Raw genomic sequence first — 24245 nt, 5'->3', positions numbered from 1 at the left:
GGGATTGGTGAAAACTCTTGGATGCAAAGGCTGGAGCGTGTTGCAGGAGGCCAGAGAAAAGAGGAGTGGAGACTTGTTGGCAGTGTTGGGTGCAAGCACAGATGCCTTTTTTCTAGGCAGTGAAAGCAAAGTTCTTAATGGAAGACGATCCCAATCAATAGCACCAGACAGCTGATTTATATAATGGCCTCACGCTGAAGTAGTGGTCTTTCTCTGCATAGTGCCGCTGTGAAAGGGGAAGAAAGGCTGCCGACCCGGGGACTCCCCAAGTGGATCTGTGGCCATCTGTCAGCGTTCATCAATATGTTCCCCATCAGCGAGCCACAGGAGATCTTTCGGAGAGCAGCCTGCTGCTGGCCGGATGCTGAATGAAGATGAAGAGTGGCTTAATACTGGCTTTGGGCTGCTGAGGTGGGGCTGCCAGAGAGAAGGCACCCACTGTTGGGAGCCTCGCCTTTTGCTTCGAGGAGGGAACCTGGAGGCTTGCACAACCAAAGGAGACATATAAGCTGCAGCAAGCTGCAGCAGCAAAGGGAAACGTGAGCTTGAACCAAAATAGGGGGCAGGTGGAACCCGAGATGTCATCACTGGTAAAGGAAGACTTGGAGAAAAAACTGTTTAAGCCGCTGGCGCAGAATCTCTGTGAGTTTATTGAGATCGAGTTTTCCGTCCAGGACAGATATTACCTCTGTGTGTCAGGTAAGCAGAACTCTCTGATATCATTTCCAAATGCGAAGATCTCAAAAGTGCATAAAGGGTTTAGGGGAAGCTAGTCCGCCTTCCTACCCAGCTCAGGTATGCATGGATCTTCTTGAGAGTTTAATTAGCCAACTAAAGGAATCTATATTCTACAGACTTTTAAAACACGGAAGTGAACCAAAACAAAACAAAAATGTGTTACACAACATGAATAGTTCAGAAGTGAAACTGAGCCTGTACTTCTCTTGGTTTGGTCGTTTGTTTGTTTGTTTGTTTGTTTTTTCCTCCAATCTTTTATCTGATTGCTTCACAGTCTATAATTTTATTATATAAAGGTTTACTTTTAAAAACTCAACAGCATTCAGAATATGATTAAACGCATTGTAGAAGAAACTTATACAGCTATTCCTGATGACTTTCCATCCTGGAATAGAAACACAGCCTTGGACTTTTCTTCCTATTGAGACTTCTGATAGTTCAGTTTTTTGTTGTTGTTGTTGTTGTTGTTGTTTTGAAGAAAGATATTTTCTTTGAAAAGATTCCCTCGCAGAAAAACAATGCCAATACATTAACAGAAGCAATTTACTCATGAAGACAGAGCTTTACAGATGAGGAGACAATCCCTAGAGATCTGATGTACACAGTATTTAGTAAAAATAAATATTTCCTTCCTGTTTTTAAAATACATGAAAATTGTCCATGTACTGGCTCTTGCATTAATTATGATATTCCAAACCTTTTATGAGTTTAGGTAGAAATGTTGGTGTCGTTATTGAATTTGATATGTAGCTCACCCTTTTCCTGGCTGATGCTCCTCAGTTCCCTTCAGGGGCCTTTGGAGAAAAGAACTCAGAAACTCTAAGTAATGGTCGAGGTGTTCCTCTTAAAGGCACCCATTTTCAGATGGCTCATCATCTCTGTCCCCTGATAACTGGTCTAGAAAATCTTTCTAAACGTGCCAAGAAGAAGCCAAGCATCTTTGAATAAAGTTCTAAAAAAAATCTTTAAAAGGTTATCATATAGAATAGAAGTATTTATCAAACAATAAAAATAGTAACATTTATCTAATCCCCAAGCATATTTTGCTACATATATGAAGTACGGGAATTTGGCATAACAACAAATAAAAGATTCCATCAGCTCACGAAAATAAATTATGTAAAAAGGTAAATTAAAATTACTTAATAGACCACATGGGTCCTCACCACCAAATCACTGAGTCAAAAGTGTTTCTACCCGCTCCGCTAAAGAGGATGCCCACTCTAATATGAAATACAAGAATCCTTACCTGTGATGATCCTGCTCCGTAAAAGTAACTTCGTACTAGGTAGCACTGGAAGTGTTTTAAAAGGAAAAGTTTCCAAAATAAAATAGCCACCGTAAATTGGGGATCTAATTGGGCAAACATATCTTAGTGGCTGCCTTCAATAATTGTGCTATTAAATTTGTTCTAAGTGTAAGTGTGTGTGTGTGTGTGCATGTAGGTAAGTGTGTGTTCTGCGGTTAAACATTTGGAAAGTATCCGGTGACTCTGACGTGTACTAAGGAAATCGAGCTCTTCTCAGAGATGGGGAAGAAGTTATTTCATGCTAATTTACACGAAGTTAACTCGCTCAGCCTTGTTGCTTCCCTCACATTCATAGGCATGCTTTACGTCCACCATTCTGAGAGCACTTTCCCAAAGTGTAACACTTTTTTTTTTAATGACCACTACAAAAATATTTCAAGCAAGCAGCAGTTTCCATGATGCCTCACGGTCCCAAGTCTGGCCATGCTTCACCTGGAAAACATCCATTGCCGTAAATCAAGCAAGTTCTTGGATACTTGTTGAAGCAGGTGACTCCATACTTTGAGCATGGTCTACCTTCAGGAGCAGCGAGGGTCACACGGTTGCCTCTTCACATGCTTTATGCCAGGGGCTCTTATTTATGAGACCTATTGGTTCTGAGTAGTTACAGTCAATCCTGCATTTTTCTGATTAAAGAAAATCTATGTAAATGTAATCGAACCTCCTTCTTATCTGAGTAGGGTCTATCTTTCAGAGAAATCTCAAAACAAGGACTGTTTTCTATTAAATCTTAATGTTTTGATGACTGATATCAAAATAAGATATCTTAAACCCAATGTCCCTCTCGGTACTTGGCTACAAAGTACATTTGGGCATTCCTGGAGACCTATATCCTTTGCATTTCAGGCTTTTCCTGGTGCTTTCCCCAGGACTAGCTTACCGCTCTTCTGGTGTCTTCTGGTGAGGTGGGGGTGGGGGGAAGGTTGGGGAGAGTGGGGAGGAATCTCTGTTGCCTGCAGGTGTGAGGAAAGAGTAATGTGTAAGGAGAAGGGTGTGAAACCTGTTTTACTACTAGCTAAAACCAAATGGGAAGTAAAAGGGCTCAGTGGGACAGACCTGGAAAGTCTTGACATCAGAGCTCTTTGTGAAATCTGGCCCTGATTTGTTGCCCATCGCTGTGAAGCTGGGGGTGAGATGATTATCCTGTACTGGGCTCATTGGCTGCCATCTCTGAAAACAGGGCAGTTGCACAATCAACTCACAGTGGTTGTGACAGCATGTACAAGACCCGCACAAGATCGAGCTAGATAAAATCCCACCACGGACAGGGCAGGTGGCCACAAATCCCTCTTCTAGCTGAGGAGCTATTGGCAGTTGATAGCTGCTGGTAGAGGGAGTTCTCTTGAAGGGTGTGGCTCTTGGTGGGTCCACCATGCTCCACACAGGCTCTTGGATGGCCGAACATCCAAGAGCATCACATAGGAAGCACAAATTAGACTTAATCATTTAAAAAAGGGTGGGAGCAACACAATGTTGAGTGTGTAGGTAAGGTGGGGATGAATCTGGAAAGAGTTGGGAGGGAGGTAAATACGATCAAAACACATCACATGACATTCTCAAACAACTAATAAAAAATTTAAACCCTCATGAAGTGTTCCCTTACTATTCTCCCGTATCAATTTTTATTAATGATAGTTTATATTCTAAGCAAATAAAAACAGAGCCTTAAAAGAGGTAGCTCGAAGTTTTAAAGTATATAGAAAAATATTTAATGCCTATATATAGACATATACAACTGGATTATGTATATATAAATATGCTGTAAATATATATTTATAGTAAAAAATAAAATATATAGAAAAATGGATGTCCTTTGTTACCTTTTAAATTAAACACATGTTCATTTATAGAATATTTTGAGTGTTCTTATACTTTTAAGAAAACATTTTAATCATGTTTTTTAATAAAAAAAATCACTTTACTGTAATGAATTCACAAATAAAAACATTATGCAGCTAAATTAATGTGGCCACTCAAACAAACATTTGGCTAGTTCTAGCCCTATAAAAATTTAATTAATTAATTAATTAATTAATCAATTAATTAATTAATTAATAACTTTACATCCTGATCACAGATTCCCCTTTCTCCTCTCCTCCTGGATCTCCCTCTCACCTCCCCATCCCCATCCCCCCTTTCTCCTTAGAGAAAAAGCCTCCCATGGATATCAACCCATCTTGGCATATCAAGTTGTAGTAGGACTAAGCACATCTTTTATTGAGGCTAGAAAGGCAGCACAGTTAGGGGAAAGGAATCCAAAGGCAGGCAACAGAGACAACCCCAGCTCCTGCTGATAGGGGTTTCCATGAAGACTGAGCTGCACATTTGTTACATATGTGTAGAGGGCCTAGATACAGCCTGTGCACGCTGTCTGGTTGACAATTCAGTCTCTATGAGCCCCTCTGTTGTTGATTCTGTAGGTTTTCTTGTGGTGTCCTGGACCTCTCTGTCTTCTTCGTGCCTTCCTCCCTCCCCTCCATAAAATTCCCCAAGCTCTACCTAACGTTTGGCTGTGGGTCTCCGCTTGTGTTTCCACCAGTTGCTGGATGATGCCTCTAAAGCGACAGTTATGCTAGGCTCCTGTCTGCAAGTATAGAAGACTATCATTCACAGTGCCAGAGTGGGCTCTCTCTCATGGCTCGGCTTTCAAGTTGGGCCAGTCATTGGTTAGCCACTTCCTCAATTTCTGCTTCATTTTTATTCCTGTACATATTGTAGGCAGGACCAATTGTGGGTCAAAGGTTTTCTGGACAGATTTTTTTATATTTCTTTTTTTTATTAAAATTGTTTTCTATATGATATGTTTTGATTGTATTTTCCCTTACCCCAACCCTTCCTAAATCTTTTCTACCTCCCTACCACTCAACTTTATGTTCTTTCTCCTTGCTCCCTCTCTCCCTCCCCTCTCTTGGTCCTTTAAAAAAACAGATAAGAAACAAAGAAATCAAAATAAGCTAAAGACAAATAAGACAAAAGATAGCAAGATAGGGATTGTGGGGGAAGCCCACAAAAATACTACTGAGTTCGTTTTAGCTTGGCTAACTATTCCTGGGCCTGCCCTGGGGCATGGATGGTATACTAGTGAAACTCCGCTGGAGAAAAGAGATTTTCCCTTTACCAGCAGGTATCAATTGCAAATAGCTTCTTGATTAGAGGTAGTGCTCATGTCTACTTCCCCTCTCAATGCTGAGACCCTGTCTAGCGTGAGCCTGTGTAGGTTCAGTGTCTGCTGCCACAGTCTCCATCACAAGGGCCGTTCTAAGGCCATGAAGCTTTACATTTTCACTGTCAATCACACCATAAAGAAGGGAAAAACCCGACAGTTGAAACTAGAAAACCGTTTAGCTTCATATCCCCTTTCGTGTCTCCGGCGTCTCTTTGCCTGCATGTGCCTTCCCTTGTGACCGGATGGTACCCTTTCCTAGTCTCTTTTCTAAGTGTTATACTGTATCCACATTTCCGCTGTTCACTTAGATGGACTTAGACTGTATAATATTAAGGGAGGTAATCCAGTCTCAAAGAGAAAAAAAAAAACTGCATGATTTGCCTCAAGCTGATCCTAGCCTGTAATGTAGACACTCATAAGTGTTTCATAAGTATTGATTTCAAAATGAGTGACACTTGTCAGAGTAATGAAGACAATGAGCATAACTTTTCTTCTTCTTTTTTTTTTTTTTTTGTTCTTGTTTTGTTGCTTTGTTGAGACAGGGCTTCCCTGTATAGCCCTGGCTGTCCTAAAACTTACTCTGTAGACCAGGCTGGCCTCAAAATCACAGAGATCCACCCACCTCTGCCTCTGTTTCTGGGATTAAGGGGGTGAGCCATCATGCCCAACTGAGCAAAATGTTTCTACCCATTAGGTTTTGATGCCACCCAGAACGGTTTCCTCTGTGACCCAAAGAAAAGAACAGTTTAGTTACATGACATATAAAGGTAATATAACGTAAGTAGGGTAATGTAGAAAGAAAGCTGCTGGGTCCCAGGCTTCATTCGGAACCTCTGACTTCCCAAGGTCTCATTCACAGAGAGCACACAGTTTAAAAGCTGAAGTTTAAAAGCTGAAGTTTCATCGAATAGCTTAAACTTGTCAGCATTAATTTGAGATCAGTTTTGCTAGTTGATAATCATTTGTGAGAATAAAAGTATGAAATACTATTTTTATGAGATACTGTTTTTGGTTTCCATATATATAATAATGTTATCATTATGGCAATATAGCAACACTTGGACCACAAAATATGCAAACTGCCATGTATACATCCTGAGCACAGGAAAGCCAGTGTGTTCATTTGTTTTCATTCTTGAATATAGTTATGAACATACTTGATTCTGCAACAGTATTGAAATCTGTGTCCCCAAAGAAAACACATTTGGAGAAATCATGCTTGGACTGCCCTTTTATTATATATTGTTAAAGGGGGGATTAACACAGGGTTGATTCATGAAACAAGTGTACATCTTATTAAAATTGCACAAAACACAAAAGTTGTCACATAACTTGGTTACAATAAAAACTGGGATATATGAAATTTTGACTATCAAAGTAAATTCTCTTGATATATATCACACGTGCACACAGACACACACACACAATAAAAGTACATTAGTGGATTATCACTGTCTCTCTGGAGAAATATAAATACAAATATTTTGACTTTCCAAACCAGCATGCATAATACAAAAAGCAATGTGCTTTTCTGGGTCCTCTTGTTACCTTACGCTTGTGATTTCATTTTTGTTGGCAAAAGGCTTGGCCATCCAACCTGATGTATTATATTTATCCCTAAACTCGACAAACAGGCTAAGGTGCCAGCGGAGCAGGAAAACAGCCTGCTGTGTCAGCATCCCGTGCTTGGGAGACAGAGGCAGGTCAATCCCCGGATCATTCTAGGCCAGGGAGAGACCCTATTTCAGAAAACACGACGGCTGGCATCCCGAGGAATGACGCCTGAGGTTTACACACACACACACTCGCACACACACATTCAGGTGTATGTACTTGAGGACACATGGTACATACAAGGATACGCACACCAAACAAATAAAATGCGAGGTGTTCCTCCTCAAGGTCGGGTACCGGTTCACTTAGGCCGTGTTGGTGAGATATTCCGTCTTCATGCCGGTGAAGCGTGCCGTAGATGAGGAAACCATGGCCTTATGGTCAGATTCATTCGAATTAGAATCACTGCACACCAAAGGTTGTTTTTTGTTTTTGTTTTTGTTTTTGTTTTTGTTTTTTAATTTTATTTTCCCATTTCACCACTGATTCTAACTGAGAATAACCGCGCCTCTTAGCACGTGTAGATGCAGACACTTCAACTTCATAAACGTCAGCTCATTTGTCACTTCTTGGAAAAGAGAAAGTCAAATGGCGGTTGCCCAAGATCACACACCGGTAGACAAACGGAGGCTTGAAAGCCGGGACCACGCATGCGCATGTGTTCTACCGCATGGCTCTCAGTCGGTGCACCGAGAAGATTCCAGTATGGAGCTGATGGAACAAACCAACATCAACCTCGCCGGGTGGCTATTTTTGTCTCTTTGGCACTCCTGTTCCTACAAAGTCAGTTTCTTTCTGTTCCACATGCCTTGCGTTTCTTAAGTTCACCAATGGCACCAGCCCTAACTTGCTTAAAGCCAACCCTTTTAATATTTCAAAGGCTCACAGCATAGCCTGGAATGGATTTTATAAAGGTATTTCTAGAAAAAAATATTACTTGAAAATATGATTTTGGTGAAATCAATCACTGCCTTCTCAACAACCGCAAGGCATTAGCAACACAGTATGATATTTCGCTCAGGCTTTTAAAAATATTTTATAACTTCTCCCATTATTTAATTTAAACGATGAAAACCATTACATACCAGCGGATTAAAAAACAAAAGACGTGTCTATTTAATCAATGCATTTCTGTGCGACTTAATTGTGAGTTTCATGTTTCCTCGATCTTAATTATTTTAAATCAATTGGCCAGTTCTCTTTCCATTTGCTTCCCAAATACGGGTAGCTCTTTTAAAGTTGATCGAAGAATTTATTAATGACAAAGCTTACATTAAAATTAAAATAGTGATGGCTGCGCAGACTGGAATTCTGAAAATAGCTACTAAAATATAAAACCCAGGGAGGGGCAGTTACAGAATAAAATCTTATACCCAGAGCACATTGCTTCTAAAGTTCCCTGGATCTGTAGATATTATTCCCTAAGCCATAGTTACAAAACAGATCCTCTAAGTGTAAGAGAAAACAACTCTCTAATGTCTACACTTTATAAACACATTTGGGTTTTTAAGACAATGTGATAAATTTCCATTTTGCAACTGCATTAATGTGGAGATGGCCACTTAATTCCAGCTGGCAGCAAAGCTCAAGGATGGAAATCAGGGATTGGGTCAACTCCAGCCTCAGCAGACTCCTTTGGCTCCTGGCAAAGGGAACCCTTGGAACATCCTTAGCACTAAGGCGGGTTATTTTGTCAAATCAAAGAGGCTGTTCTCTTTCTTCACTGCCTCATCTTACAAAAGCTTAACTTTTAGACAGCCCCTTATGTTTGCTGAGTTTAGTATTAAGGGGATAAGGACCATTATTGTTAAAAAAAAAATTGATTACTGGTAGGGCTTACTTCCTTAACATCTCTTTTTCTTCCCTGCTTCCAACCCATCCCTTATGGAACTTCCCAAAAGAATGTTTTAATGTTCTTACAACCGCTCAAAGTTCTGAGAATAGGTGACTGTTGAATGTACAGTCCAAAACAGGGCATGGAAACACGCCTTCCAAAGGGCAGGAAAGAGCAGGAAGAACAGAAGGAAAGAGTGTAAGGGCAGAGGATGGGGAGTCATGCTGCGAAATACAGGCTTCTGAATGTTATGTGGCTTTTGCATTCATGAGCATGCCACAGTTATGGCTACCTGCAACACACACACACACACACAACACAAAAGTAGGAGGTGGGGCTAGTCAGGGAGAGAAGAAAGTCAGTAGGAATGGAAGGGGGACTAGAGAGGGTTATGGGCATGAATACAACACATGCTTTGTATATGTGTATGAAACTGACAAAAATCAAATAAATACGCAGAATATAAGATGTCATGAGGTAAATATATTTAATAAATTACCTAGCTGCAGACACATATGTACATATATACAGATACATACATACATATCTTCTGAATAAAGTATTAAGAATAAATATCTTTTTTTTGGTTCAAAAATGTTCTAAAACTTAAACCACAGCCTCTCCATTTATTTAGGAACTTTCAGTGACACTCTTATGTGTACACAGTCTTCCAGTCCTGTCGGGAACTAACGCCTCCCTAACCTTCTCTCTACCACCTGGCCACCCTCTGGCTTCCTGCCAACAATACCAAACACTTGCCATGACTCGGAAATGCCAGGTGGTTCACACCTTTGAACCCTCGAGTTGCTAAAATTGCCTTTGTCCCTTTCTTCATTCTGGGAAAGTTCCTTTGCCTTTCACTACTCAGATGACCCCCTCCCTAAGCCTTTCCTCCTGCAGGCAGACAAATAGCCATGCTCCTCCTTTATTGTTCTGGCTAGGCCCCTCTCATCCGACCTTGTCCAGGCCTCATCCATGGCACTGTTCTCAGCACCCTTCGTAGGTTTTCTTCTGGAGCCTCCTTTCTCTGCTACAGTGTCAGTGAGAGCAGGAATGGTGCCTTATGGGAATTTTTTTTTTTTTCAATTCCTAGCACTATGCTTGTGTCACAGGGGACATTTAAATATTTATCAGCTTAATGAAGTCAATGAGTGGCTCCACAGTCAATCAGCTGGCTTTTATGACTTGTAGACTATGCCATGAGATCTGCTCCTGGAAAATTATACTTTCATACGCTGTCGATTGTTTCTCCAAATTTCTTTACCCCTATTGTTTCTTGGTAGTGAGGCAGCGAGCTGGGGGAGTAACAGTGTCCTGATTCTGAGGTGGAGCCTCTAGCTCAGCGGTTCTTGACCTTCCTGGTGCTCTGATCCTTTAAAACACTTCTTCATGTTCTGGCTGGGTTTGTGTGTCAACTTGACATAAGCAAGAGTCATCAGAGAGGGTGGAGCTTCAGTGGAGGAAGTGTCTCCCTGAGATCCAGCTGTAAGGCGCTTTCTTAATTAGTGATCAACGGGGGAGGCTCCAGTAGGTGGTGGTATCCCTGGGCTGGTGGTCCTGGGAGGTGTGTGTGTGTGTGTGTGTGTGTGTGTGTGTGGTGTGTGGTGTGTGTGGTGTGTGTGTGTGTGTGTGTGGTCTGTGGTGTGTGTGTGTGTGTGTGTGTGTGTGTGGTGTGTGTGTGTGGTGTGTGGTGTGTGTGTGGTGTGTGGTGTGTGTGTGTGGTGTGTGGTGTGTGTGGTGTGTGTGTGTGTGTGTGTGTGTGTGTGTGTGTGTGTGGTGTATTTTTTTTAAAGCAGGCCGAGCAAGCCATGTGAAGCAAGCCAGTAAGCAGCACCCCTCCACAGCCTCTGCATCAGCTCTTGCCTTTAGGTTCCTGCCTGGTTTGAGTTCTTACCCTGACTTCCTTTGGTAATGTACAACAACGTGGACATGTAAGCTGATTAAATCCTTTTCTCCCCAACTTGATTTTTGGTCATGGTTTTTCGTCGCAGCAATAGAAACCCTGTCTAAAACACCAACCGGAAAATTCTTTTCATCGCTACTTCAGCAAACATGTTGGGAGATAGAGGGTTGGCAAAGGGGTCAACACCCACAGCTTGAGACCCACTGTTTGAACTGGACAGACACAGCTGCCTCCTAGTGAAAGCTACAAGACCTTCTGTGCCTCCGCTGCTTTAGCCCTGCAAGCATACTGCTTGTCTTTGCTCCTTTCCAAGGCTAACATCTGGGTCCATGTGCATGAATCATCTTTGGTGGTAGAGAGATACAGAAGTGTAGAAACCCACCCACTTCTGCACATTGTCTTGGGAAGATTCCAGGGTCTCAGCCTCTCTTGGGCCCAACACCTGTAATTGATGTCTTCCCAGACGTGCCCCTCAGTTTCTTCCTCTGGACCCCAAATGTGTCATCCCTTCTAAATTCCTAGGATATATGGTTCACATCAGACCCTTCAGCCTTCCTTCCTACTATCCTTTAAAAGTTTACACAGCCCTGGGCCAGCACACAGCACACATGCAATCTGTGTTAGAGTCCTCTGCAAGCCGCCTTCTAGAGCCACTGTAGAGAGACAGTTGAGGGTTCAGTGATCTTCCCCAAGTCAGATTCAGACCCATGCCTCTCCGTCTTACCCCTGTGAGTCCACAGGATTGTCCTCAAACTCTGCCCTAGCTTCTTATCTGCCTTTCATTTCCTTAAGCTGTTGGACCTGCCTCTTTCTCCTCCGGCCTCTTAGCTATCAACTTCTCTCTACACTATCTCACTTCTCGCCTCTGAAAAACTCCCGGTTAATCTGACTTGGAAAGTCACTCCAGCACAGACAAATCATTGCAAAACTATGAAACTTCCACCTCACCCACTTCTGAGGTACCTTGCAGATACCCCACATGGACCTCCAAGCTCCTTATCCTGCCACTGGGCCCGTGTCCCACCCCTTTCCATTTGGATTCACTGTCTGTAGCATCCTAAGCCAATGTCAGGAAAGCCTTGCCTGAAACTTTACTTCCCTGTAGATTTCTGTTTGCCACCCCCACACCATTTGTTCCGAGGCTACCTACATCTCTTAGCATACTAAATAAAACTCTTCAGCCATGAGTGTCTGTCTACTCTAAGTCATTTGTGTGCCTTAAGTTTTCCTTCTGGGACAGTTTTACTCTCGTGTCCCCTTAGAACACCATGAGTGGCGTTTATTCTCTAGAAATCAATTAATTCACATAAACCTCAAGGAGTGGTGTCGGGATTTGATTCCAGAACATTACACACCAGAGTCCACTGAGAGCATTGTCCCTCCCAAGGCCCTTCACCTCTGCTTCCTTCTCTAATGAGTTCTGTGCACTGTGCTGCCAAAAAAAAAAAAAAAAATTCTTCCACGGGGCACCGTTTTCTTAATTCTCGTCTCACAAAGGGAAGGGAGACTACTGACTAGGTGTCACGGCGTGAGTTTGAACCCCTGACACAATACCCTCATGTTGCCCTTGTCACCTGGCTCAGACTCCCTTCTCCGGGTTGAACTCACTCCGTCATCAGCTGAGTTCAGCTGGTCTCTTGGATTCCCAGTTTTGGATTCTCACAGGATAGGTCTCAACCATCACAACCCCCAGCATGGTTTCACCCTCTTGTGAAGTCTAAAGTCTTTCAAAGCATTTTAACAACTTCCCAAACCTAGTTAATCTTGTTGTCTACTATATGTTAATATTGGCCAGGCTCCACAGCCCCCTTTCTTTCTTTTACCTGATGAAACTTAGCTTTCACTGTGAGCTTCCTCACACTGACCTTTCCCTAGGAGAGCCCACAACGTGACCCTCTGTTTCCAAACTGGCTCCTCTGTTTCTATTAATCATCTATGACTATGATTACATTGTCATCACCTTATATCTACATAACTAGAATGTTACGTCTTAGTGTGTTTTGTAATACTGTAACAAACTACTTGTGATTTAGTAATTTATAAAGAACAGAGAAGCATTTCTTTAAGCTCTCGGGGAGGATTCCAAGATTAAGAAGCTCACATCTGGCGAGAGCCTTCCTGTAGTATCATCTGTAGTACAGGACTGGAGGTGAAAGAGTGTGAGTGAGAAGAGGAGAGGAAAAGAGATGCAGGCCTTAGGCCAAGCATCCTTTCATTAAAGCATACTCCCACAAAAGCTACCTCACCCCTGCGACAGCAGCACTGATCTATTCATGAGGGTTCTGACCTCAAGACCTAACCTCTTAGAGGCTTCACCTCTCAGCAATGTTGCAATGCAGATGAAGTTTCCAGCTCAAGAACTTGAGGGCCAGTCATTCAAAGCACAGCACCATGCCAAAAGAAACCTTCTAGAACCAAAGGGAATCTTCCCCCCAAACAAATTCAGTTTCACTCTAGGAAGACACCATCAGCTCATGACTCTCCAGGTGACACTAACCATCTGAAAAGAAACTATAGGCATCTTATCCCCTCTGCCACCTCTTTATAACAAGCTAGTAGATCTAACCCATGGATAGTCTTGTCTTTTACTAAAATCCTGAGCATCTACAGGGCGGAGCGCAGGTTTCTCACTTGTCTCCCCTGTGGCGTTTATAATCTACTCAGCAAATAGCAAAGGCTTAGTAAATACTGAGTGATTATTGACTTGTTGATAGTTTTAATAAAAGAGCTCACTATCCCAATAAGACCACAGACAAACAGTTTCAGGACCAGGGAGTTATTATTCTCATTTTGTTCACATTAACTGAGGAAAGATTACCCCCATGCCTTTCAAAATAGAATGTTAGACTAGGCTGTGTGGGTGGCACAGTTTGAACACTAGAGTTGGAGAGACCCTTGTGAGAGGACTTTCACCCTCAAGCATTCCCAAGCAAGTTGACGGAAGCTGTGCCACAGGCGTATCTGCAGTCAAAGCCTCCCAGCAAGTGTAGAAGGAAGTGTCAACCATTCTGTTTGGTCACTCTTCAATACCGAACTGCGGTACGAGCAGAGCTCTTTTTTTTATTTATTTTCTCATTATTTAGTCAACAACTAAAAGCCTAACTCTGGTGAACATTCGCCCTCAACTGTCTGCTTAAGCTCAGCCTTTCCCTTTCTGCCCCAAGTTGGACATCCTTCCCCACAAATCTCAGCGTTTAAAGCACGTTGCTCAGTGTTCTGACACACAAATGTCACAAAATAAAGTTAACACCTTGAACAAATCCGGGGGCATTTTGACAAAAGCTACACCAGGACTCATAGTAGGAGTGTACTTAGGATTTGAGTACAAGGTCATTAAATAAAAGGGAGATAATAAAATACTGAAATGTAACTTGGAGAACTTATAAAGTTTGAGTTTGTATAAACCAATATTTCCTTCTATCCTGCAGTGACCAAAACTGATGAAGTAAAAATAATCATGGTGAAACACTACCGGGTAGGACTAGATGAAAAGTACGAAGTAACAAAAAATTGGTCTTTGAATGACCTGCGGATGATTGACGGAAAAGAAGCAGATACGGTAAGCGTTGCCATTTTATAAAGGCAGTGCGGGATCAATACACTGGAGATCGTTGTGTTCGATGTTCCACTTTATAGATTCTTGGCGTGTGCAAAGTGTTAAAATGACATTATGTTGTTCTTAAGTGGTATGGATTAATTTCCTGCGATGATCTATATTGGCTTTTACGATTTGCTTTTATGAGTTGGAATCTGAATTTCGTCTATTAAGTTTAAAAGCATCTTTCCTGAGCTCTTCTTGACACGTTAAGCACAACCTTCCAGTTAAACCTGCAACTTTAAATGTAACCTTCTCAAACAGATGACATTTCCAATGATTCTCTCTTAAACCCAGTTTGTTGAATTGTTTTATTAAGTTTTGAGGATTCCTTCCTTCTGACAGCAAGCACACAGTCAGCAAGCCCACTTCCCCTTCCAGAAGGATTACCTGGGAAATCTACAGACTTAGTGTTGGAAGGGGACAGAGTGGCTCTCCAAGTCTCCTCACTCAGCCAGTCATTTTCTCAAGCTTTTTGAACTCTTCTGTTGATTGAAAGGTCATTCCGCACCATTGACCTTTGTCTGTTTACAGTGATGAATTTCTTACTGTTTAGGCTCAGAATGCCCAGTCACCCTCATCTCTTACCCCAGCTCCGGATTTCCCATTGAATAAATCTTACTCACAATTGCCCGTCCCCATAACTCATTCATTATGAATGAAAATACATGGTGTATGGGCTACACCATTCCCCTTTGGATAGAAAAACTCCTAAAATTCTGGAACCATGACTTCATTCTTTATCACAGCCTTCTGCCTAGTAAAGGACCCAATAAATATTTGTGGTATTATGGTTGAATGAATCAGAACTTAAAGTCGTTTGTTATTGAATATAGCATATTCTTAGCTTGTCCTTTTGTTCTGACATACTGAGTGTTCTCCTATGTTTTGACATCATTATGGTGTGATGCAAAGTTAAAGAAAACCTTAAAGGGTTGGTCCAAGTCAATGACACATCACTCAAAAGACTATGGTTCTCACTACTCTGTCAAAGCTGATTCTGCATTGCTAGCTTCAAAGCAATCAAGTTGCTGAACAGTACAATGTCAAAGGGTAAGTTAGCCATCCTGTGTGTCCACATTTGCCTCCAAAACAGCATGAAGGATCCACTTCTTCATCATAGAATCGTAGAATCCCTTAAAACATAAAGAGAACCTCTTATTTACTCCGGAAGTCTGTAAGTGGGTTGATTTTCTTTTTCTATCCCTACCCATACTCTAAAATTTACTGGGGAAACTTGGTAACTACATATTATATGACATTTTCTTTGTACAATTGAAAAGACAAGGGTGTTTCAAAATCTTTGGCACTGTATACTTTTTCTTTTCCTTTTATTGAAAATATACATTTCTTTCTCATATAATATATCCTGATTACAGTTTCTCCTCCCTCTACTCCTTCCAGCTCCTCCTTCCCTTCCCTCCCATCTAGACTCACCCCTTTCTTTCTCTAGAAAACAAGCAGGCTTTTATGTGCTAATAATAAAATAAAATAAAAACTAACATATCATAATTGGTCAACAGAAGGAAAAGAGCCCAGAAGATGGCATAAGAAAAAAGAGGCTTATTTGTTTGCACATTCAGGAACTCCATAAAAACACTAAACTGGAAGCCATAATATATATATATACGAAGGACCTGCAGGGTAAACAGGGAAAAGAAAAATATATATATAAATTAAATTAATAATAATAAGATAATTTTTTTTTACAAAAAAAGCAAAGAGCCCTGACACAATATGAGACAATGAACCTCCAAAGATGCCATTGAGTTCATTTTCTGTTGGCTTTCTACTGCTGGGCATGCAGCCTACCCTTAGGAGTAGTTTCTTTACCCAGTGAGACTCCCAAATTTTCGTCAGCCAGTGGTTATCAGTCGGAGATTCTTCTTTCAGCTCTAGGACTCCAACTGGTGCTGACCACACAGGCCCTGCGTATGCTGCCTCAGTCTCTGTGAGGTCACCATGTTGATATCTAGAGGGTCTTGTTTGCTCATTGTCTTCTATTCTTTCTGACTCTTTCATTTTTCTGCCTCCTCTTCCTCGGGATTACATGAGCCCTGAGGGGAAGAAGTTGATGACACTGGTTTAGGGCTGAGCAAGGCACTAATCTGTGAATATAGCAGAATATCATTAGGAGACACTTTATTGTGTATATGGTTTTTGTTTTTGTCTGTTTGGTTGGTTTGGTTGGTTTGGTTGGTTTTGTTTTGTTTTCTTTTTTTTAATAGTAGTATTTGGTTTTACCCTAGGCTATCTAGTTTCAGGTTCTTGGTCACCAAGCAGTGTCAGAAATGGGTTTCATCTTGCGAAATGAACCTTAATAATTAAGCCAAATCAAATATTGGTTGGTTACTTCCCTAGACATTGTGCCACCATTGCACTAGCATATCTTGCAACCAGGACTCCATTGCACATCAAAGGGTTTGTGGCTGTGTTCGTGTTTACGTGTCTCCCTCCTTTGGTTGCATACAGAGACATCCTACTTCAAAGACACTAGAACACAGGGGCGAGGGCTTTATGTAGGCATCAACTCAACTTTTCCAATGAACTCTGTAAGCATTGTTTTCAGCCATGGAGCCTTGCCATTGGTTTGGAGGGGGAAACCTATAGTTTTGGCAATAGCCTGGGTTGTTTGAGGATTCCCATCGGACCCCTTTGGCCAACAACTCCATTAGATGTAACTCAATCCAGTACTGGAAGCTTTGTTTGGTTATAAGAGATGGCTAGTTGGAGCTCCTTCTCCCCATTATTTGGTGATTTACTTAGATAGCCTTTATATATGTATATATTCTAGGAAGCTTTTACCATATGAGGTATCCACACTATCCATCAAATAGCCCTTAATTTTACCTGTCTCTCTTCGTATTACCTCTCTTGTTCTCATCTTCCCTCCCTCTCTCCACTTGATCCTCCCATTCCAGTCTCTGCCCCACCTCATCCATAGCTGTCTCTATTTCCTTTTCCTAGGAAAATCTATCACCCCCACTCTCTTACTCTTTATCCAACCTCTATGATTCTATGGATTGTAGCTTTATCATTGACTTAACAGCTACCATCCACATATACCTGAGTATGTACCATATTTGTCTTTCTGGGTCTAGGTTACCTCACTCAAGATTTTTTTTTTCTAGTTTCATCCATTTACCTGCAAATTTCATTATTTCATTTTTTTAATGGCTGAGTAATACTTCATTGTGTAAATGTACCACATTTTAAAAAAATCTTTCTTCTGTTGAAAGACATCTATATCATTTACAGTTTCTGGCTGTTATGAATAGAGCAGCAATAAGCATGGTTGAGCAAGTGTCTCTGTGGTAGAATGAAGGATCATTTGGTTGTATACCAAGAGTAGTATTTCTAGATGTTAGGACAGATCCATTCCCATCTTCCCAAGGATCCTGCACGGTAGTTGTTCAAGTTTGCACTCCCACCATGGAGGAGTATTCTCCTTGCCCCACTTGCTTGCCAGCATTAGCTGTCACTTGTGTTATTGACCTTAGCCACACTGAGAGGTGTAAGATGAAATCTCAAGGTAGTTTTGATTTGCATTTCCCAGATGACTAAGGATATTGAACATTTCTTTAAGTGTTTCTCAGCCATCTGAGCTTTTGCTTCTGACAATTCTCTGTTTAGATCTGCACTACATTTTTTAAGGAGTTATCTATTTGGGGATATTTGTTTTCTTGATATCTAGTATTTTTAAATTCCCTATATGTTTTATATATTAGCCTTCTATTGATGTATGTTTGACAGAAACAAAAAAATCCTTTCCCATTCTGTAGGCTGCCACTTTGTCCAAATAAGAGTGTCCTTTGCTGTGCAGAAGATTTTCAGTTTCATGAGGTCTCATTTATTAATTGTTGATCTTGGTACCTGTGCTACAGTGTTCTGTTCAGAAAGACATCTACAGTGCCAATGAGTTCAAGGCTATTCTCCACTTTCTCTTCTATCAGGTTCAGTGAATTTGGTTTTCTGTTTTGTTTTGTTCTGTTTTTTATTTTTTACTTTTTTGAGACAGGGTTTCTCTGTGTAGCCTTGGCTGTCTTGGACATGCTTGTATACCACGCTGACCTCGAACTCACAGAGATATGTCTGCCTCTGCCTTCCTGTGCCACCATGCCCAGCTATTGTATTTGGTTTTAAGTTGAGGTCTTCAATCCATCTGGAGTTGAGTTTTGTGCAAGGTGATAACTATGAGTCTATTTGGATTCTTCCACATGTAGCCATCCAGTTTGACTAGCACGATTTCTTGAAGGTGCTGTCTTTTTTTCTGGTATATACTTCTGGCTTCTTTATTAAAAAAAAATTAGGTGTGAATTTATGTCTAGGTCTTCAATTTGAATCCATTGATCCATGTGCCTGTTTTTATGCCAATACCATGCTGCTTTTATTATTATAGCTATGTAGTACAATTTGGGGTCAGGGATGGGGATAAATAATGTCAACAGTTTCTTATTATTCAGTATTGTCTTAGCTATCCTGAGTTTTTTATTTTGTGTGTGTGTGTGTGTGTGTGTGTGTGTGTGTGTGTGTGTGTGTGTTTTCACATGAAGCTGACGATTGTCTATGTTGGAATTTTGATGGGGACTGTATTGAATGTGTAGATTGCCCTTGGTAGGATGTCCATTTTTACAATATTAATTCTACTGATCTTTCCATCTCCTGATGTTTTCTTCACTTTCTTCCTTTAATATCTTAAAGTGTTTTTTTTTTTTTTATCATACAAGTCTTTTATTTGCTGAGTTAGAGTGACCTCAGGATTTTATATTATTTGGAACTATTGTGAAAGATACTATTTCCCTGATTTTATTCTCAATCTGTTTGTCATTTATATAGGAGACCTACTGATTTGTGAGTTAATTTTGTATCCTGCTACTTTGCTGAAAGTGTAGAAGTTTCCTGGTGAATTTTTTAGGGTCATTTGTATGTACTATCGTATCATCTGCAAATAAAGATACTTTGACTTTTTCCTTTCCAGTTTGTATCCCTTTGATCTTCTTCAGTTGTCATTGCTCTAACTAGAATTTTAAGTACCCTATTGAATAGGCATGGGAAGAGTGGTCAGCCTTGTCTTGTTCCTGACTTGAACGCAATTGATTTGACTTTCTCTCCATTTAAATGGATATTGGCTATGAGCTTGGTGTAAATTGTCTTTATTATGTTGACATATAGCCCTTGAATCCCTAATCTCTCCAGCACATTCATGATGAAGAAGTGTTGGATTTTGTCAAAGGCCTTTTCTTCATTTAATGAGACAATCATCTGATTTTTGTGTTTCCGTTTGTTTATATGGCGAATTGTATTGATTGATCCATTTACACACGTTGAACCATCCCTGCATCTCTGGGCTGAATCGTACTTGATCATGGTAGATGACCTTTTTTATGTGTATAAATTGCATTTATACTTGCAAGTACACTTTACTGAGATGTTTTGCATCTATTTCATAAGGGAAATTGGTCTGTAATTTTCTTTCTTTGTTGGGTCTTTATATGATTTGGGTTTGGGGGTAATTGTGGCCTCATAAAACTAACTGGGCAGGTTCCTTCTCTTTCTATTTAGTGGAAAAAATTGAGGAGCATTAGCATTAACTCTGCTTTGAAAGTCTAGAAAATTCTGCACTAAAACCATTCAGCCCTGAGCTTTTTTCTTTCTTTCTTTCTTTCTTTCTTTCTTTCTTTCTTTCTTTCTTTCTTTCTTTTGTTGTTTATTTGTTTATTTTGGTTGGGAGACTTTTGGTGATTACTTTTTGGCTAGCAGTTATAGGTCTATTTTACATTGCTTATCTGGTCTTGATTTAACTTTAGTTTAAGTGGTATATATCAAGAAAATTATCCATTTCTTTTAGATTCACCAATTGTCAGAGTAGAGGTTTTAAAAGTATGTTCTTATGAATTCCTGGATTTCCTAAGAATCTGTTGTTATGTCTTCTTTTTTATTTATAATTTTAATTTATATCTTCTCTCTGCCTTTCAGTTAATTTGGATAATTATGGATCTTACTCATTTTCCTAAAGAACCAAATCTTTGGGGGTTCTTAGAGGTTTTGTTTTAAATTTTTTATTTCCGTTTATTTACTTTACGTCCCAAGGGCATCCCCCTTCCTCCTCTCCTCCCAGTCACCCCATATTGACCTCCTCCCCTTCCCTCCTTCCCTCCTATCAACCCTCCCCAGCACATCAAGTCACAGCAGGACTGAGCATAGCCTCAGCCTCTGCGGCCAGGCAAGGCAGCCCTGACAGGGGGAAGTGATCCAAAAGCAGGCAATAGAGTCCATGTTAGAAACAGCCCCCCCACCACCACCACCACACACCAGGCAACCCACATGAAGGCCAAGCTGCTCATCGGCCACATATGTGCAGGGGGCCTAGCTCCAGACCATGCATGTTCCTTAGCTGATGCCTCAGTCTCTTTTAGTACCACAGGTCTGGGTTAGTTGTCTCCGTTGGTCTTATGTTTGGTCTTTTCATAGTGTCTCAGATTTTCTGAGTGTTTTGTGCATGATTTTTTTAACATTTTCTTTGACTGAAGTATCTATTTCTTCTATCATATTTTCAATGCCCAAGACTCTCTTTTCAATCTCTTGTATTCTGTTGGTGAGGCTTGCCTATGAGGTTCCTGTTTGAGTTCCTAAATTTTTTTATTTCCAGATTTCCCTCTGTATTGATTCTATTTTTCACTTTAAGGTCTTGAACTGCTTTGTTTTTCCCATTGTTTATGTTTGCATAGATTTCTTTAAAAGATTTATTCATTTCCTGTTCAAAGACTTCTGTCATATTCATGAAGATTATTTGAAGGTGTTTTTCTTGTGGTTCAGCTATGTTGCAGTACTCAGGGCTTGCTGTTATAGGCTTGCTGGCCTCTGCTGGAGACACATTGTCCGCCTTTTATTGGTTTTTTATGCTGGCATCTAGGCATAGTTTCAGAAGATTGTAATTCTAGGTGCTGGAATCTGGACTTGTCTTTCTCTGGTATGTGTTCTGTTCTTTGTCTTTTGTTGTCCTCTCTGGCTCTCAGGAGAGTGTAATGGCAGTGTGCTGCCTGGTAGAAAATTCTTCTGAGATCCCGATAGGTGTGGCCATTGGGGTTTCTGGATAAATGTTTTCCTAGGTATTCAGAGCTGACAGTTAGGAAAGGGATGGGCTGGAGAAGGCTAGGGGCGAGGTCCATAAGAGGGAGGAAAGTAAGGTTCTGTAGGAGGAATGTAGGTCCTTGTGCTCACAGATAAGCACTAGGGGAACCAGGAATGTTAAACATGCAGGGATATCTCTTCAAAGGGAGACATGAATAACCTGCTTTCCACCCAGAAAGCCGGGAATGGATGTGATTAATAGCCTGATGACTTCTGTGCTATCTGTGTGACCTGAGACCACACCAGATCCCCTTCCAATTACCTTGATTTTGTTTTCTCAGTCAATCTATAGAACCTATCTCCATGGAAGATGTCATTTGTACTTTACAAAAAGTTTAGATGTAGTCATGTCTTAAGCTTTGTTCTGCACATAGGACTGACTTAATTATTACCTGCAAACTTTTTACCAAATTGTGCTGTGTTTAAATATGACTAAAATAAACTACTTGAGGTCGGACTCTCAGTGTTTGGACCAACACTAGCTACTGAGTCATGCTGAACTGAACTGCCTTTTGGGATAGTCATCCACAGTGTTCTACCAGGACCTGCTCAGTCCTCTGAGAATAGCGGCAGAGAGTGAGGACAGCCTACACAGCTAGTTTGCTACAGGGCTGGGGATGGGACTCTGGGATTGAACACAGAGAAGAGGAGGGAGAATGAAGATCTGAATCTTGCTTACCTGCTTTGCTGTCTTGCTTGCTTCAGGCTTAGTTAGTAGGAATTCCTGCCAGAGTTGTGGGCTGGAAAGCAGGATGAGTGAGGAAGAAAGTTGAAGTAGAATATCTGCATGATCCACTGGAGATGGGGACAGAGAGGCCTGGGGAGACCCTGGCAGGTGGTCTTCTATAAAGATGGGGCAAGACTCGGGGACTGGATTAGGAGGAGAGGAGGGAGCAATGGAGAGCTGCAGTTAGTCTACCTGCTTTCCTGGCCACAGTGGCCTGCAGGTTCCCAGGGAATATCTGCTGTAGTTGGGGGCTGGGATAAAGTAATGAGGGGGGGTGTGTGGGAGGAGGCAGGAAGGGGAGGCTGAGGCAGGTGGTCTGCTGCAGAGGTGGGGATGAGACTGGGGATGGAGCTAGAAGAATGGAAGGAAAAGATCTGCAGTTAGCCTACCTGCTTCTCTGGCGGGGGTGGCCTGTGCGTTTCCAGGGAATGCCTTCTGAACTTGGGAGCTAGGATAAATCAATAGTTGTACTGTTGACTTTTAAGAAGTCAAATTCTATTTGACACTCCTACCTTTGGAAAGCTGATCTACAGATTTTAAAATATGTCTGAACTGATAGGCATAGCCAGCAGAATATGGGAATCCAGAAAATGGCTTTGAATAAAAAGTAAATCTTCTTTCTCTTCTAGGACAATCCATTTTTTGATCTGCATTTCAAGAAAGTGTACAGCTTGGAGGCCTACAGCTGTGCCTCAAAGTACTCCTTTGCTCGAACAGTGAACAGGCTCAATCACGTGTATCTTAAGAAGGATTTACACATTGTGAACTTCGATTCTACTTACATTAATGATGACTCCATTTGGTCCTCCAACAACAAGGACTGCCTGGTCCTCATGAGAATATGTTTTTATGCTTTCAATCTTGTGTGCTTGTCTCTGTGTCCCCTGCCACTTTGAAGGTGCAGCCTTAAGTCCTTTATCAATGTCCAAAGAAAATGGCCCCCCAACGGAGTATAATCGAAGTTTGTTTTTCTTCTTTCTGGATGGCTATTATTTATAGTAAACTAAGATGAGGCTTTGTGAATTGCAATGAAATGTGTTTTAGAGTGATTGTTCAACAGCTGGAACTTCTTTGGTCCCTTGTGTTTCTCAGTAACTTTGGAAGGTGTTGTATGGTTTGAGCTAAATTAGAATCAAGAAAAACTTTAAAAGAGATTTGGGGGTCATAATAAGAAGATTCCATCTTTTCAAGATAGCAGTACTCTTCAAAACATTCTTCAAATCCAAGATAATGCCTCTAAAACTTGCAATGGCCTATGTTATAAAAATGAAAAATTCAATCTTCAAAATTCATCCAGAATTGCAAAAGGCTCCTGATAGCAAAACAAACATACAAAATACTTTAAAAATAAGTACAAAATATTGGAGGACTTATGCTTTCTGATTTTGAAACTCACTAAAAAAAAAAATTATAATCAAAACAGTATGGTACTAGTATAAGAACAGTCCCAGGACACAAAGCTACCAAGTTCATCCAAGGGAGAAGAAATAATCTCTTCAACTGATGAGACTAGGGTAACTCAACAACCACAGAGACAAACTGAGTTGGACATGTACCTCACTCCAGCCATAAAAATCTAAATGAATCAATAACCTAAACATAGTAACTAAACCCATAGATTATTAGAATGAAATATAAGGGTAAATCATAAGGATTTTGGGATTGACACTGGATTTTTATCAAGAGAATCATAACTAAAAAGAGAGAGAGAGAGAAATAACTAAGCCAGATTTCATGAAAAATGAAGACATCTTTGCACCAAAGGACATTATCAAGAAATGGAAAACAAGCCTTGGAGGAAAGAACATATCTTCAAATCATCTGTCTAAAGACTTACTACCCCGACACACAGAGAACTCAGTGACACAAAATAACCTGATTTAAACATGGACAAAGGATGATGATAGCTATTTCTACAAATATGCAAATCACCAACAAGCACGAGAAAGGCGTTTAGCATCAGTAGTAGAAATGTAAATCAAAACCCAGGTGTCAAGTCAGAGCTGCTCTTGCATCTCCTAGGATGACTCTATCTTTGTGAAACAAAAGTGGGAGACAAGGGTTAGCGAGGGTGTGGAGCAACTGGAGCTCTCCTCTGCTGCTGGTGGGAATGTAGGGGCCACAGCCACATAATAAATGGGTTTGTTGGTGCACTTGAGCAAGCTACTCCCCACGTACAAGAACCAAGCCCAGGGAGTCATGGGACCAAAGAAAAAAGGCAGACAGAT

At 40.9% G+C, this 24245-nt stretch overlaps 1 protein-coding gene across 1 annotated transcript; it reads left to right on the top strand.

Moving 5' to 3' along the window:
- The first annotated feature begins 578 nt into the window (after nt 1-578).
- Nucleotides 579-22913, top strand: Exoc1l (exocyst complex component 1 like). The gene is made up of 3 exons (XM_055629158.1): nt 579-699; nt 13993-14123; nt 22647-22913. Exons 1-3 carry the CDS (start codon nt 579-581, stop codon nt 22911-22913), a joined length of 519 nt encoding a protein of 172 aa, XP_055485133.1.
- The last annotated feature ends 1332 nt before the right edge of the window (nt 22914-24245 follow it).

Source organism: Psammomys obesus, unplaced genomic scaffold (assembly GCF_907164565.1).
Source record: "Psammomys obesus unplaced genomic scaffold, mPsaObe1.curated_primary_1811, whole genome shotgun sequence".
NCBI classification, from domain to species: Eukaryota; Metazoa; Chordata; class Mammalia; order Rodentia; family Muridae; genus Psammomys; species Psammomys obesus.
Note: the sequence above shows the minus strand (reverse complement) of the source record. Positions and strands in the feature narration are given on the sequence as shown.

What these genes read in the sequence shown, in the direction of transcription:
- Exoc1l (XM_055629158.1), top strand. Translation starts at nt 579, where the DNA reads ATGTCATCACTGGTAAAGGAAGACTTGGAGAAAAAACTGTTTAAGCCG. An exon ending in ATATTACCTCTGTGTGTCAG is followed by an intron (nt 700 to 13,992) that starts GTAAGCAGAACT and finishes TCTATCCTGCAG; the next exon opens with TGACCAAAACTGATGAAGTA. An exon ending in ACGGAAAAGAAGCAGATACG is followed by an intron (nt 14,124 to 22,646) that starts GTAAGCGTTGCC and finishes TTTCTCTTCTAG; the next exon opens with GACAATCCATTTTTTGATCT.